At 42.1% G+C, this 17,374-nt stretch overlaps 1 protein-coding gene across 3 annotated transcripts in view; it reads right to left on the reverse strand.

The window, feature by feature from the left end:
- GAB3 (GRB2 associated binding protein 3) overlaps positions 1–17,374 on the reverse strand; it is a 102,925-nt gene that overhangs the window by 33,143 nt on the left and 52,408 nt on the right. For 2 of the 3 annotated variants that reach the window (XM_058196538.1, XM_058196537.1), the window contains exon 2: positions 15,378–15,681. In XM_058196538.1, coding sequence (XP_058052521.1) covers positions 15,378–15,681 — 304 coding nt within the window. Of the gene's footprint in view, positions 1–15,377; positions 15,682–17,374 lie in introns of those variants that run through there. The other variant, XM_058196539.1, reaches the window with a different exon arrangement.

The raw sequence follows: 17,374 nt of genomic DNA on the forward strand, positions 1-17,374 counted from the left end.
GTTTATATTGTGGGAAGACTGTTGAAAACTGTGCAGCCAAACACTTGCTCCAGGTGTTCGAGGCACTCTTTCAAAAAAAAAAACTTCAAAAATACAGAAGTGATTTAAGCCAAAACCCAGCAATTGTTTTACAGAACCTGGGTGTCAATAGGTAAAGGTTTCCCCTGTCCAGTCACGTTCAATTGGATAGGGGAAACTTTTACCTATTGACCCCCAGGGTGTGCTCATCTCGATTTCCTAACCAAGGGAGCCAGTGTTGTCTGAAGACATTTTCGTGGTCATATGGCCAGCATGACTAAATGCAAAGGTGCTGTCACATTTCCACCAGAGTGGTACCTATTGATCTACTTGCATTTGCATGCTCTCAAACTGCTGGGGTGTGTGTGCAGGAGCTGGAGCGAGGATGGGAGCTCAACCCTTTGCATGGTGTCTCAAACCCAGGCTTCCAGCTGACAAGCTAAAGTGACTTTAACCGCTGACCCACCATGCCCCTGGTGTCAATAGGTAACACCAATTCCTTCATATTGTTCCCAATTCCATGAGGCTACCAAAACTCATTACATTTCAACATTATCATTACAGGAGGCTAGAAAGTCACTAATTTGAGTAATAGATTCCATGATTTTCATACAGAAGCTAATGAAATTTCAGCATTCTCACATTACACAATCTAGGTTTCAACTATGCACACATTTGAACTGTAATTTGCTATGGCAGGCTGGAAGGACTGTTGAGGATGGGCCAAAGTGACTTATGACCGATTTTCAGACTTACAACCATTGCAGTACCCCCATGTTCACATGATCCAAAGTCAGATGCTTAGCAACAGACTCGTACTTATGACGGTGGCAGTGTCCTGGGGTCACGTGATCCTCTTTTGCGACCTTCTGACAAGCAAAATCAATGGGGAAGCCAGGTGTTCCTAACTTAACAACTGCAGTGATTCACTTAAGAAAGGTGGCAAGAAAGGTCATAAAATGGGGCAAAACTCACTTAACAACTGTCTCACAGCAACAAAAACTTTGGGCTCAATTGTGGTCGTAAGTCAAGGACCACCTGTATTCATGGCAAGGTTTCCAACTAAAAAAAACGATCAGTCATTCTGACCAGCAGATGGCAATATTCATGTTTCATAGCAAGACGAATGTTTGTCAAGACAGATGTCTTCTCCTGGTAACATTTTCATATGTTATTACCATGTGAGATGCCTTTCTAAACGTATCCATACGCCTTTCCCAATCTGATGTCCCCACCTAGGGATTTTCATGGGCCGGCATACCTGAAAGCATCCAGGCTGAAAAAGGTTACCCAGCCACTAATTTCTGCATCAACACTTATGGAAAGAGCTGCTCACTAACATCTGCAGGCTCAACTGGTCAGAAGTCCAGGGATTTTCTGCCTGCTTTTTCAAAGTTGGCAAGACCAGCGTTCAAGCCATCTGGGGGGGGGCTGAAAAAGGCAGATGACCCAACCTTTCGCTGGACTTTCCTCCCTCCCTCTAAACCAGATGTATCCAACCTTGGCAAATATAAAACTTGTGGACTTCAACTCCCAGAATTTCCCAGCCAGCCATTGAAGTCCATGGGTCTTAAAAGGTGCCAAGATTGGCCAACCCTGATCTAAAGGTCTTTTCTGCACTTTAAACTGACGTGAAAGACAGTGGCAATAAGCAATAACAATAGGACTTAGACTTAGACTTCATAGTGCTTTAAAGCCCTCTCTGTAAATTTACAGAGTCAGCCTCTTGCCCCCAACAATCTGGGTCCTCATTTTACTGATCTCAGAAGGACGGAAGGCGGAGTCAACCTTGAGCCAGTCAGGATTGAACTCCTGGCGGTGAGCAGATAGCCTGTAATACTGCATTCTAACCAGTGCACCACCATGGTTATTTTGATAGGCTATCCTGAGTCAGTGAGTTGGGCAGCCATATAAATTTTCTTAATGAAAAATTAATAAACCTGCAGCTACTGGGAGCCGCTAAAATATTTTGGATTATAGCTCCCATTCTCCCTAACCAGGAAGGACAGCAGTGGTGCGATGCAGCCATCAAAGAACTTGATCATGTTTTTTCTTTGCTTGACATCCTCCAGACATTCAATCATCTCATATCACTGTTGTCTATTCTGACTAGGGATAGATAGTAGCTGCTGGTTTATTAATTGATCATTAAGAAGATTTATATAGTCACCCAACTTACTTGCAGTGACTCCAGGCATGGGCAGCCTATCAAAATAAAACCACAATACAAAAGCCAACAAACCCTCCCCTTTGGTGACAACAATCAAACCAAGCACTTACTGGGCTCCGTGTCACCCAGGAGCTCCCATGTCTTGAAGGCCTTTTGAAAGAGTGTCAAAGTGGGAGGGGGGGGGTCTTATTTCCGAAGGCTGCTGTACATGAAGCGAGTGACTCAGATCCAACTTTTTGAAATCAATGGGATATTCAACACGGTCATCTTGTTTCTCTAAAATAACGCATCCATTCTCTCTTGCAAATTCCATTGTCAGAACTGCCATCATACACTTGAGCTTCGCATTTACTAGCTGTCAGTCTGCCATGAAGTATGGGCAGGGGGAAGGGAGACGGACAGGAGGGGTTAACTACTCACTGTACCTTCTAGAGCAGTGATAGCTACTTTTTGCTGTTGTGTGCCAAAAGTGGGGGTCGCGGGGGGGGAGATGTCGCGCATGCCCATACCCCTAATTCAACGTGCCCCATGCCCCCACGCATGCGCACGCAACACCCCCGCTTTTGGCACCGGATGGCATGGTGGGCCCGGGAGGACCATTTATTGCCCTCCCCCGGCTCCAGGGGCTTTCTTGAAGAAAAGAAAAAACAGCCTTCCCCACCCTCCCGGAGGACCTCCAGAGGCTCTCCGGAGCCCGGACATGGCCCATTTCCCAAATTCCGGTGGGCCCAGAAAGCCTGAAAATCAGTTGACTGGCATACACATGCACGCTGGAGCTGAGCTAGAGCAACGCTCATGTACTCACAGATATGGCTCCACGTGCCACCTGTGGTATGCGTGCCGTAGGTTCGCCATCACGGTTCTAGAGGCACCACCTCAAAGTCAAAGCCCTGGGAATGGAATGCAATGGCTCACCAATCATCCCGCCATTGAAGAGACTGTTCCCAAATATAAAATATAATTGGACAATAAGGGGCCCAGGGGAGAAGAAGAACTGATCAGGGAACTTTTGGCATGCGAACTTCTATTCTGGCTTCGCTATACTGTAAACCACTTGGATTTCAGTAAAAGTATACCTTTCACTGCAAATGGAGTCGAGGGTCTTTCTTGCCTAAAGAACCAACTCAGGGCAGGTCTGACATCCATCCATTACATCTGGCAGACGTGATTAATATGTTTCTATTCTCCATCAAGGTGTCAATCTAATCTAAACCTTCTCTGTTTCATAATAGCCAAAGCAATCATTCCAGCTTGCTGCACTTAGATTAAGCTCCAGAGTATTCTAGCTGCATAGTCATTGGTCATTGATTACTGTTTTTTATGTATGTGGAGCAGGCTGAGGAAAAAAACAAACCTAGCCCATCAATTAAAATCTGTCTCATCTATAGATCATGGGGCTGAAGCGGCTGCCGCTGTTGCGGCCCTGGAGTTGGGTCAGGCTGAACCCAGAGTTCTGAGATCCAAAACTAGGAAGTGATAAAGATATTTGGGATTGTGTTGGTTTTCCTTATTCTCTTTTGTACGATATTCTGTTTATTCTTGACTCTTCTTTATTACGTATTTAAAATTTGCAAACTTAGCTACTTCGTGTCACCTGCTTGCCTTATGGCTGTTGTATGTGTTAAAAAATTTGAGTAAAATTCTTATTTTAGATAAGAAAAATGAAAATTTACCATACCTGATATGTATTTGTATAAACCTTTTTTGACTAATAAAAAATCTGTCTCATCTCTAGACTACTGTCTCCAGATGCTGGCTATCAGAGGATCCTGGGAGGCCATATGGATTTCACCCATCTGTCTTGGAGCTATCGTTAATGGGGGAAAGGGGCTAATGGCCTTCTGAAATACACGAAGAAAAGGCACAGATGAATCTGGCAGAGCTGGGATTCAAACCTCCCGAGACACATCGAGCAAATGATCAGCTGAGTCTCCGAAAGAAGAAACAATAAGCAAGGCATTAAAGACTGACCTCCAAAGCTCCTTGTTTGCATAATTTATGGTGAGACACTCAGAGTTCAAGCATTCATTCTGAGAACCTTTCAATCAGTACCGTTAGGAACAGCACAGATCTGAACATGGCGACAGGATGATGCTTGAAAGCAGCTCAGGGACTGCGAGTGGTATTAGTTATCCACATGCTTGTTTTTGTTCAGATAGTACTCAACTTACGGCCCAATTAGGAGAAAAACTTCGGTTGCTAAGTAAGGTGGTGGTTAAGTGAGTTGCACCAGATTTTTATGATCTTTTTTGCCATGGTTGTTAAACAAATCACTGACGTTATTAACTGAACCATGTGGTCATTAAGTGAATCCAGCTTCCCCCATTGACTCTGCTTGTCGGAAGCCAGCTTGTAAATGGTGATCACATGACCCTGGGACATTGCAACCGTCATAAAATTAATGCCAACTGCTAAGCACCTAAATTTTGATCAAAAGACTATGGCAATCCTTTGATGGAGATAAGTTTTGGAACTGGTTGCAAGACCAGTGTCCTGTTGCAAATGCAGATTCCGCTAAACCAAGCAAGATTAGAATTTGAGAAAAGGAAACAAAGGATCGGAAAGACAAGGATGGAACTGCATGACCCCTCCTCTATCTGGCCTTGCAGGCCTAGAAGAAAACATGAAGGAAGGTAGGAAACAGGCCATGAAGCTTGAACTTGGAGACAGATTAAGGCAATCATGGTCTCAAGACTGAAAAATCACTTTTTGGAGTTCCCAGGTCCCTTCTGACCACAGTGGGCCAAAATCAGTGTTGGCTCTCACTCCTTGAAGCAGGAAGCAGATGAATGAAAGAGTGAGCTAAGCTATTATGTAGGTTTAAGCATTTGTTGAAAGTCCAGAAAAATGAAGCATCCCAGCCTTGGCCATGTAACAACTAGCCTCATCCACTTTGTGTCATCCTCCCAACTGCAATGGTCACCACACCCCAAATGTTGTGCAGCGTCTTGGCCACAAAAAGAACAATTTTAAAGAACAGCTATATGGTTATTACAAATCATTATTTGCTGCAGTGCAGAACAGGAGACACAATTAGGTTTCTAGTTTCTATCTCTTTCACCTTCCTTCATTTGTTTGTTTGTTTGTTTGTTTGTTTGTTCCTTCCTTCCCTCCGTCCCTCCCTCCTTCCCTTCTTTTATTTTTATTTATAGTCAACCCAAAGTGATGTTCATGCCAATTTTCCTCACAACAACCTCCTGTGAGGTGAAGCTGCGCTGAGACAGGGGGACAGACAAACCCAATGTCACCCAGCCAGCGTTTATGCTTAAGGCGGTACTAGAACTCCCAGTCTTTCTAGTAGGTGCACATGTGTGCATGTGGGCACATTTGGATCAGTGTTGACGCTTGGCAACTGCCTGGACTAGTCCCTCCAGTTTCCTTGGTAAGATTTCAGAAGTGCCTGCCTCCTTTTCTGATTTCTAACCCAGCATTCCCCATTATTCCAACGTGATGAGCTTTCTATTTTTCCTTCTTTGAATTTCTCGCCTGGGACAAAAGACAAACATGCAAGTCAAAACAGAAGAAAACTGCAATCAGAAGCCCTGCAAAGTTACAGAAATTGGGGCAAGACTGCTATGGAATAAAAGCCTTGTCCAGAAGCATCTTTGACACCAATATGAACACTTATGAAGAAGGGTTGATCAAGGATTTGGGCATGACATGATAGCAGTATTCCAGTATTTGAGGGGCTGCCACAAAGAAGAGGTGGTCAACTTATTTTCCAAAGCACCAGAAGGCAGGACAAGAAGCAATGGATGGAAACTAATCAAAGAGAGAAGCAATCTAGAACTAAGGAGAAATTTCCTGACAGTTGAGAACAATCAACCAATGGACTGGCTTGCCTTTAGAGGTTGTGGGTGCTGAAACATCGGAGGTTTTTAAGAAGAGCCACTTTTCTGAAATGGTATAGGGTCTCTTGCTTGAGCAGGGGATTGTCCTAAAAGACCTTCCAGCTCAAATCTGAATTTGGAGGGAAAAAAACCCTGATCTTAGCACTGCTGCCCGTCAAGTCAAGCTCCTTGGACTTCATTAGCCTTCTATTTCTAAAGGATGTTCTTCTTTGACCTGCTCTGGAGGATTTAAGGTGCCTCCACCTTCATATCTATGCCTCATCCACAACATTTTACAATGTGACTTCAGTTAAGAGGGAGGCTCAGCAGAAGGTTACTCAGAACAACAGAGCTAAGATGTATCCCAGCATCCCTCCAATTAGCACATGCTCATTAAAAAAAAATGAATTCCTCTCTGACTCTGCTCCTATCTGAAATTGGACGCCAAAGACAGAACTCGGGGTCCTGCTGCACATTTTCCCATGTGCCTGATAATATGACTGAAGCTCTTTAATGGCTGGTAGAGCAGCTGCAGGCAATGAATTATGTATGTCCATTTTCTAGGCAGCAGCATAAAAGGGCCATATTCCTTCTCTCTCTTGAGCAGAAGCACAATCAGCAAAAGCTAGATATCACCCGTGTCACAGAGAGTAAAGTTACAACAGAGAAGAGAGGAAAATAAAGAGGTTTGAAAAAAACAGAACCCGGCTTTTTCTATTATTTCTGAAAAACAGAGCAGAACAATTGGAAGGCTCAGTGTCTATGGAGATTTTCAATCATCCAGATCATGGTTGTCCCAAAGGTATTTGGGACTTTCTTGTTTTTTTCTTACAAACATTTCGCTTTTCGTCCAAGAAGTTTCTTCAGTTCTAATTAGAATAGAATAGAATAGAATAGAATAGAATAGAATAGAATAGAATAGAATAGAATAGAATAGAATAGAATTTTTTATTGGCCAAGTGTGATTGGACACACAAGGAATTTGTCTTGGTGCATATGCTCTCAGTGTACATAAAAGAAAAGATACTGTACGTTCATCAAGGTGCAACATTTACAACACAAATGATGGTCAATATATCAATATAAATCATAAAGATTGCCAGCAACAAAGTTACAGTCATACAGTCATAAGTGGAAAGAGATTGGTGATGGGAACGATGAGAATTGCAGATTTAGTAAATAGTTTGACAGTGTTGAGGGAATTATTTGTTTAGCAGAGTGATGGCGTTTGGGAAGAAACTGTCCTTGTGTCTAGTTGTTCTGGTGTGCAGTGCTCTATAGCGTCGTTTTGAGGGTAGGAGTTGAAACAGTTTATGTCCTGGATGTGAGGGATCTGTAAATATTTTCACGGCCCTCTTCTTGATTCGTGCAGTATACAGGTCCTCAATGGAAGGCAGGTTGGTAGCAATTATTTTTATTTAATTGAAGATGAAGCCAAACATTTTCAAGAAAAAAGCAAGAAAGTCCAGTTGTCTTTTGGAGAAGCACCTTCAGGACATAGAAAGGCTCCTTCTAGGAATTATTTAGCGTAGTCCTTTTAAAAAGACTGTGACCTCTGCTGAAGCTGTGGCTACTTGGAGATAAAAAGCTGGTGGCTCACTAACAAATCCAGAGCAATAGTATTTGGATCTTTCAAAATAGGATGGTTCTGAAAATTGGTAGCCTTAAAGCTGTGTAGGCCTCCTTCTCCTCTGTCCCTAAAGCCTTAGTAAGACCACACGTAGAATACTGTATCCAGTTTTGGTCATTGCACTATAAAAGTGTGCAGAGAAGAGCAACCAAGATGATTAGGGGACTGGAGGCTAAAATGTATGAAAATTAGTTACAGGAACTGGGCATGACTAATCTAGTGAAGAGAAGGACCAGGGGAGACATGATACCAGTCTTCCAATATTTGAGGGGCTGCCACAGAGAGGAAGGGGGGTCAACCTATTTTCCAAGGCACCTGAAGGCCAGACAAGGAATAATGGATGGAAACTGAACAAGGAGAGATTCAACTTAGAAATAAGGAGAAATTTTCTGACAGTGAGAGCAATCAATCAATGGACCAGCTTGCCTTCAGAAGTTCTGGGAACATCATCACTTAAAGCTTTCAAGAAAGAGACTGGAATGCCATTTGTCAGAAATGGTGTAGGGTTTCCTGCTTGGGGTGGGTGGGGTTGGACTAGATAACCTACAAGGTCCCTTCTGTTCAAGTTGGCTCTGATAGCACCATGTCTTCTCATTTAAGCCCAAATGAAGCCTGCTGCATAGACCCCATAATATCTTAGCATCATTATAAAACACAGAAGGAATCTTAGCCAAAATCTATAAACACAGCAAAACCTTCCACATTCTGGATCATTACCCATTTGCCGTTCCCCCCCCCCCACCAAATGTTAAATTCTTTCCTCCCAGCCACCAAAGGCTGCCTGTTCCTGCTTGGAGTATTTTTGGTATCTATGTTGTAGTCAAAGATGAGCCCATCGGCTTGTTGAACCAAAGGTCCTGAGCAGAGAACATGCTTCAACTTTACTTAGAGGTTTACATTTCCTTCAACTATACATGTATGAACCACCTACCAGCACAAGTAGGAAATGTTAAGAAAATGCCTTGGGAACAGTCTATATCAAGGGTCTCCAACCTTGGCAACTTTAAGACTTGTGGACTTCAACTCCCAGAATTCCTCAGCCAGAAAAGCTGTCTGGCTGAGGAATTCTGGGAGTTGAAGTCCACAAGTCTTAAAGTTGCCAAGGTTGGAGACCCTGGTCTATATTACATATTCTCTGAAGAAGGTTGTCTTCTACAGGATGACTTCTGAAGATTCGGAAGACTTATGGTTCGCCTTATGGTTATTATATATCAATGGAAAGATAATTTAACCAAGAATGTAATGCAATAACTTTCATGAAGGATTTGCTATTAGAATAGCAGTTATAAAGAAGAACAGTGAAACACGTAGAAAAAACGAGATATACAATTGTATATCCTTGCACTCAACTTCACATTGCATTGCACCATTTCATCTTGTATATACCCAGATGATTTTCTTCTGTCACGTAGGCACAGTCTCTTAATCCTTCTATCATCACTTGTGCACCTTTTCCTGCCTTTACCAGTGTGGTTTTGTAATGACTGAGTCTCCTTACACCTCTTCAAAAACTTAGAAATGCCACCTTTGGTTAAGTTTCCACCAATTTTTTTTTCTAATTTCTTTATAACTGTCACCTTGTTCAGTTAATTATACTATTTTACATCGCTTTCTGGGCGACCTGTCAACTCTTTGCACCATTACTTTAATTTTATTACGTTTTACAAGCTCACTAAATGAAAGAACACCAAAAAAAAAACCCCAACCAACTTGATAGCAATCACATAACACACCGAAAAATGTCCTCCTCTCAGCCTCGATACATGACATCAGCAACTGAATCCTGTGATCCGATTGGCTCATTGTTTTGGCTCATTGCCAAAACAAGATAACACCTGATTGGCTCTCTAAACACTCATGTTCATTGGCTACAATCAGATGAAGGAAAACTACCCGATATCAACCTAAGCAAATTGTGCTTCATTTTTCTGGTTATTTGGCTATAACTTTTCATAGAATACAGATAATTGAACAAACTTTGTTGCATTACATTCTTGATTAAATTATCTTTCCATTGATACATAAATTTACGGTACTACTGCAAAAAGAAAAGTGGTGTTATTAGCCACCAAACCTCAGAAACCTTTGTGGAAACCTTTTCCCAAAAGGTTTCCACAATTTTGGCCACTACTGTAAACTACTGGTTACATTCAACAGAGCAGATCTCTATGGATATCATGGGGCCTGTACACACAAGCCTCTTTCAAGGAGTAATGACAACACAGGAAGTTTAGACCATTATCTGAGTAAGGAGTAGCAACTGACGGTGGCATATTCCTGGTCCGGAATCTACATGAATTTTCCATGTAGCAGGATTCTCCATGACCACTAAGTGACAGCAAAGACATAGAGATGCCTAACGATATCTCACTGCTACCATTTAGTGGTCAGCTCAGCCCGCACACAGTGAAGCGGGTTCTCATTTGCTACTCACTTCCATCCAGTCTTTCATCTCCATCTACTGCACAATCCTAGACAAATTCCTGTTCTTTGTGGGCATTCACCAGCCCATCAACAGACCTAAACCAGGTTTGATTTTTAAAGAATGCCTCAACAGGCTCTGCTGTCCTCGACTGTACTGATACCCTAGCCCCCCCCTCCAAATCACCCAGTGATTGCATTAGCTATTTGAGCAAACCTATTTCTGCAAAACCCAGGAATACGCTGGACTAAATGCAGCTGACATTTGGCGATTTCCTCCAACTCAATAAGTTAAAGTGAACCTTAGATTTGATCGGCTTCAATAATAGCACCAGAAGATTCTTTTTTCCCCTTTGAAGACAGTGAACTATTTCTTGTAACCATCAAGCCATCTGTATCATGATTCATTCCAAGCATATTTTAAACAGAGCGCAGAAACAAAAAGTACTTAGTGCTAATTTCTTTTGTTGTGTTTTTAATTGGAGATCTTGTCTCCCTAAAACCACGTGCTCTGCTTAGCAAGATTTAGGTTCCCCAGCTTGCAGACAGACAAAATAAGACATTGTCTTGAAAATTTTTCCAAGGGTGCTTCAACAGACAGATGCCAAACTGTCCGCCCTCTCAAACATTCCCTCTGTTTTTAAACCTCTCTAGATTATCCTGCTCAGAGAAGAGGGAAAGAGGGCTGTTAAATGCTAAATTGCTAAGGGCTGCTTTTAAAATGCAACTTTTCACTAGAATGAGATAAGAATCAGATGCTTTGCTCCCATGGAAAATGCTGTCCACATTTTCTTTCTTACTAATACCCCAGCTTTAAGGAGCCAAAAGTCAGGAAATTCCCACTGGAAAAAGAAATGCTACATTTCTGGATAAAAATAACAATAAGAGAGTTGGAAGGGACCTTGGAGGTCTTCTAGTCCAACCCCCCTGCTTAGACGGGAAACCCTACACCACTTCAGACAAATGGTTGTCCAATCTATTTTTAAAACCCACCAGTGTTGGAGCAACTACAACTTCTGGAGGCAAGTTGTTCCACTGATTACCGGTAACTGTTTTGACTGACATGAAATTTCTCCTTAGTTCTACGTTGCTTCTCTCCTTGATTAGTTTCCACCCATTGTTTCTTGTCCTGCTTTCAGGTGCTTTGGACAATAGCTTGACTCCCTCTTCTTTGTGGCAGCCCCATAAATATTGGAACGCTGCTATCATTTCTCCCCTAGTCCTTCTTTTCATTAAAGTAGACGTTCCCAATTCCTGTAACCGTTCTTTATATGTTTTAGCCTTCAGTCTCCTAAATCCGATTTTTGTCTTTTCTTGGATGTTCCTTGCCAAAATTTTGTTTCTTTTGCATCACAGAAGCATCAACAATTCCTTCTGTGATGCAGGATTAAATTGTAGATAAACATCCTTCTTCATAATTAGGCCATTGATACAGAACTGTTTTTTGTTGGAGTAGACATCAACCATATTTTCATGCTTCCCACCCAAAGATATACATAGGTCAAAATGTTACATGATTATTTCCTGATGTGTGGTCTGGTGTCCTTGTTTTAAATCTCATGAACCCACAAAAATCTGGAGAGATTTCAGTGACTTTTAACATTACAAAATATTATTAAATTTTGGGGCTCTACAAAACTTCATCTCAAAGGCTATAATTGTCTTGTGGCTGATTCCTTATCTAGTTCTTTACCAAAGCCAAATTATAGAGATATTTGATTAGTATCTAAGAATCTAAAAGAAGATTTTTTTTTCACCTGAAACAGTATTCCTTAACATACTGCAATTTTGTTTGATTTTTCACTATTATATGCAACGTTTGGGTGAGATTGAGCAATTAGAGAAGAGCTTCAAAATGAGAACTGAGAAAGATAACTAGAGTTCAATTCACATAGTAATTTAACAATGTGAAATTAGGAAAACTGCCTTTCAGGTCATCCCAGCTCTTCATCTTTTGCCATCGTAGAAAAAAGGGTGGTTAATTATTATGATCATTTGCTGCTGCCTCCTGATTAGAAGCAGTAGAGAACTGGATATCTTTTGTTAAAAAAATGCAAACAAGGAGGCACTATCAGAGGTGTGGAAGCCATCACAAAATGCTTCTATTATAGGATACTTAACAATGTAGAGCATAAGCAGTCCTCACTTAGCAATTACGGTAATCAGGACTGGTAACTCCGGCGTTAAGCAACATAGTTGTTAAGTAAAACATCACTGAGACTTGTGACAAGCTTGTGACATCAGTTCCAACTTGGTCATTAAGCAAATCATTACAATCATTAAGTGAGATTACACGTGAACATGATTGCAATATTAATGCTGGCTTCACCATTGACTCTGCTTGTCAGAAGTCAGCTATGAAGTGCGCAAATAGTGATGCTATGAACACAGGATGCTGCAGCAGTCATAAATAGAAGGACTGGCCATAGTTACTTTTTCAATGTCATCCTAGTTTCAAACAGTCGTTAAATAGGACAGCCGTGAAGTGAGGTCTACCAACCGACTGGATGCAACAGGCATTACAAATAGTCCTCAATTTACAACAGTTCATTTAGTGGCCATTCAAAGTTATGATGACGCTGAAAAAAGTGACTTATGGCTGTTTTTCACACTTACAACCGCTGCAGCATCCCCATGGCCATGTGATCAAAATTCAGATGCTTGGAAACTGGTTCATATTTATGACCTGTCCTGGGGGATCATGTGATCAACTTTTTCCAAACTTCCAACAAGCAAAATCAATGGGGAAACCATTGTTGAGGGAGGCTTACTACAGAGTTCGAATTAAGGAAGGGGACGAATGGAAAACTGCTTACAATTGTCCCCTGGGTTGCTTCGAAGTTAGGGTGCTCCTTTTTGGACTACAGGGACCACCGGCAGTGTTCATGCAACTGATTAATGAGGTATTACGTGAGCATCTTTACAAGGGGGTCCTCGTCTACCTAAATGACATTCTTATTTACACGGAGACAATGGACGAACACCTGAAACTAGTGCGGTCAGTCCTGAAAAAACTCAGAGTGGACAAACTATACGCTAAATTGTCATAGTATGAATTCCATCAGAGTAAGATTGACTATTTAGGCTATCGTGTATCAAATGAGGGGATAGAAATGGATCCGGAGAAAGTCCAGGCAGTCCTGGAATGGGCGCCTCCACGCATCCGCAAGAAGCTACAAAGTTTCTTGGGGTTTGCTAACTTTTATCGACAGTTTATCCCCTTGTTTGTACAAATTGCATTACCCATTACCAACCTCCTGAAAATAAAGGGAGAGGCCAAGCCAAAGCCTAGTCGGCTCCTCGAGTGGACCATGGAATGCCAGGCTGCATTTGAGAAACTGAAGTGACTGTTTGCTGCCGAACCTGTCCTAAAACACCCCGACATGGAAGCTCCTTTCATCGTCCAGGCCGACACCAGTGATGTGGCTGTCAGGGCGGTGCTACTTCGAGCCAATGCTGATGGAACTTTACAACCCTGCGCCTATACTTCCGGTAAATTGTCTGAGACCGAACGGAGATGGGCAATTTGGGAGAAGGAGGCTTTTGCTGTCCCATTGGGCCTTGCTAACCTGGATGCATTTTCTCGAAGGGGCGAAACACCCCTTTGAGGTGTGGACAGACCATAAAAACTTAGAAGCCCTAAAAACGCCCTGGAAGTTGTCACCCAAACAAGTCCGGTGGGCACAACACTTTAATTGCTTTGAATTCTTTCTAAGCTACCTCCCTGGAGGAAAGAACTTTATGGCCAATGCCCTCTCAAGATTGCCTCAATACAATAGCGCACGGCCGGAGGTGATCCGCCCAGTTATCCCTTCAAAGCAACTGGAAGCTCCTGTTGTCACCAGAGCCCAGGAGAGAGGGGACCTGAACATACCACCGGCTTAAGCGAGCAGTTAAGGAAAGCCCTAAAAACTGATGAATGGTTCACCTCCCAAGGCAATGAGTGTATGGTTCATGATGGTCTCGCATGGGTGGGGGCTAAGCTGTATGTCCCTGCCAGTATGAGGGGGGCAGTATTACAACAATCCCATAATGCAAAAGTTGCTGGGCATTTTGGGTTCGTGAAGACCTTATATTTAGTTAAATGACAATTCTGGTAGCCCTCCCTAAAGAAGGACATAGAGGGATACATTGCTAGCTGCCCTGTATGTGCTTCTGCAAAGAGGCCACCTGGGAAGCCTCCTGGGTTACTCCAGAATGTTGCCAGACCTGGGGATCCTTGGAAGGAGATATCCATGGATTTTATTGTTGAACTACCCGAAAGTAGTGGAAATACAGATTACGGATTTGTTCTCCAAACAGGTGCACTTTGTAACATGTTCCAAGGTTCCCTCAGCAAAGACATTGGCTAAACTGTTGCTAATTTAACAACTTCAATGATTCACTTCACAGTGGCAAGAAAAGTCATAAAATGGGGCAAAAGTCACTCAACAAATGTTTCACTTAGCAACATACATTTTGGACTCAATTGTGGTCGTAAGTCAAGGACTATCTGTACTTATAATTGAACGTCAGTGCTTAACTATTACAAAGCGCAAGAAAATTTCTACACACTCTTTTGGAAATGATGTGTGCTCTCAGTTGATGTGTTTTTGTGCTGAGATTATCCATGGATGTTTCTACATGCAATATCAACAGTCAAGAGAACTAACTGTTCTCAAGTCACTAAAAATGCAGGATACTCTCAGTAAAGCTGGCTGAGGAACTCTGGTAGTTGAAGTCCACAAGTCTTAAAGTTGCCAAGGTTGGAGACCTCTGATCCATGGACATTTCTTCTGAGAACATCCCACATTTTTAGTGATAATGTCGCACAATTATTTTCCTTCCTATTGTTGCCGACTAGGGGAAAGGAAAAAAAGAGCCATGGAAAAGGGGGTAAAAATACTCCTCACCAGTTGCCAGTGAACAAGCAGGCTGGACTTATCAAATTGTGGCCCTCCATTTATGGAAGCTACCCCAAGCGACATCCTATTTCTCTATTTCACCAAACAGATTTTTTACTGCAGTATTTCCTCCCTCAAAATGTCAATTTCAGAAAGGATCAGATTAACTAACTCTGCCAATCAGTCCGCTTGATGGATGAGGTTGCTTAGAAGAGAGAGAGAGAGACTTCGGACAATTGTTCTGTGATGATTTGTTAGCATGTAAATATTTCACTGTGCTGATTGTATAAAGTTCTCTAAGCATTCATTCATTCATGCATGCATGCATCCATGTGTGCAGTTTATCCACCACTAAATGGGATCTCAGAGGCTTACATTATTCATGAACGACTTTCACGAGTTTTGAGCTTTCTCGTCCTACCTACCTGTCCCGTCTTCCAAGTGTCCGAAGTTACAGATCTGAGTTATGTGGTGGATCCACACATGCATTTCCTCTTCCGATTTGGCCACCAGGTAGAAGGTGCGGTAGGTTGTTTTCACAACGAAAACGAAGTTATTCTGGAACTCCTTCTTGATCAGGTTGGAGCCCGAGTGCTTCACCACTTCACACTCGTTCAGATCGATCACTCGGATCGGCTTCTTGGAATGACTGTTCCGATAATATTCCAGCACATCAGGGTTGCCGCTCATTCGGCCTTGACGTAACACGAACCAGCGTTTCCGCCAAGCCTGAGGAATAAGGAAATAAGAAGAATAAGAAAAATGATTGAGAAAATAAAGAGAAAGATACTCTCTTAGCCCTGACCGTATTGTTTCTCTAGCTCTGAGCTCTTCCAGAATCTAGCCATATATAGGTAGTCCTTTTCTTAGGACTACAATTGAGCCCAACATTTCTGTTGCTAAGTAAGACAATTCTTAAGTGAGTTTTGTCCCATTTTATGACTTTTCTTGGCACATTTGTTAAGTGAATCACTGCAGTTGTTAAATTAGCAACATAGTTGTTAAGTGAATCTGGTTTCCCCATCAAGTTTGCTTGTCACAAGGTCACAAAAGGGGATGACATGACCCCAGAACATTGTAACGGTCATAAATTTGAGTCAGTTGCCAAGTAGCTGAATTTTGATCATGTGACCATGGGGATGCTGCAAGTGCAAAAAATGGTTGTAAGTCACTTTTTTTCAGTGCTAAACAGTCACTAAACAAACTGATATAAGTCAAGGACTACCTGTATTACTAAAATTCAAATTGTTATAATCCTTAACTGGACAAAACAGTACAGCGTAAGGCAACGATTTTTGGACTAGAGTACATCAAATGGGCTAACCTACATAATGTGCCCATATACCCATGACACCTGAGGAAATGAAATTTGGGGATGCTGTGGCTGCTTTGGTGAAGTCACATGACCTTCCTTTTCAAAGTTCAATGACAGTTTCCCAGCCACTCTTGCAATCCCCTCTCTTCCTCCCTTATCAAGCAGTAGCCACTTACCTGGAGAAAGGGGAGGGGAGGGAAAGGGAGGGAGATTTATGACGCTTCTTGCCTGATTCCCACAAGGAACCTCAATGGGGAAACCGGCAGGAAGTCAGAAGTCACTGCTGCTTCCACTCCTTTTTTGCCTATTCTTGGTCATTCTGTTTCTCTGCTTAGGTAAGGAAATATCTCTGAAATGATATTTTCTTACCCAATGAGGCACAGGCTGCCTAATCTCTACTGAAATTCATCTGCTTATACAACAGAAAATGGACAGTTAAAACATTAAGAATAACAGTGGGAGCTCTACTTAACTACTTTAAATTTAAAAGAACTGAATTACAATTGTATGGTTGTCCTGGGCTCACCCCCTTGTGGAGAGTAGCCTTCCACAGGCCATTAAATGCCAAGCATGACCTCAAATCGAAAAGGGCTGTGCGTATGTATTACTCAAGGTGTTTAACTAGAAAAGTCCTGAAGACTTTCAACAAACAACACATTTGTGTCTTTATTTACATATTTATTCCTGTATTTATAGTCTGCACTTAGCAATCTCTCTCAACCTCTTCCCACTGAAATAACAAGACGCTGTCGAAAACACTACATTATCAGTCAGAGAAACAATTTGCCAACTGCAGTAAAAAGGAGAGAGAGAGAGAGAGACAGAGAGACAGAGAGACAGAGAGAAAGGGAGGATGGGGAATCTAGAATCCAACAGTTACTGAACAGAATGCAGTGAACACCTCAAAGAATCCCAAAGTTTGTGTAAGCCACTAAGTCTTAAGGAAGAGCAAAGATAAATTTATTAGGATGCTGAAAAATCTGAGAAGAGGCATCTTACAATGTGGATCCAAAACTAAGAAGGCCTTCAACATATCCTTACGTATCACCTTGGGGAGGAAGAGAGCATTCTGAGGCTTGGAATCTCAGAAAATCTTCAGACATCGAC

The sequence above is a fragment of the Ahaetulla prasina genome, chromosome 11 (genome assembly GCF_028640845.1).
Source record: "Ahaetulla prasina isolate Xishuangbanna chromosome 11, ASM2864084v1, whole genome shotgun sequence".
Lineage (NCBI taxonomy): Eukaryota > Metazoa > Chordata > Lepidosauria > Squamata > Colubridae > Ahaetulla > Ahaetulla prasina.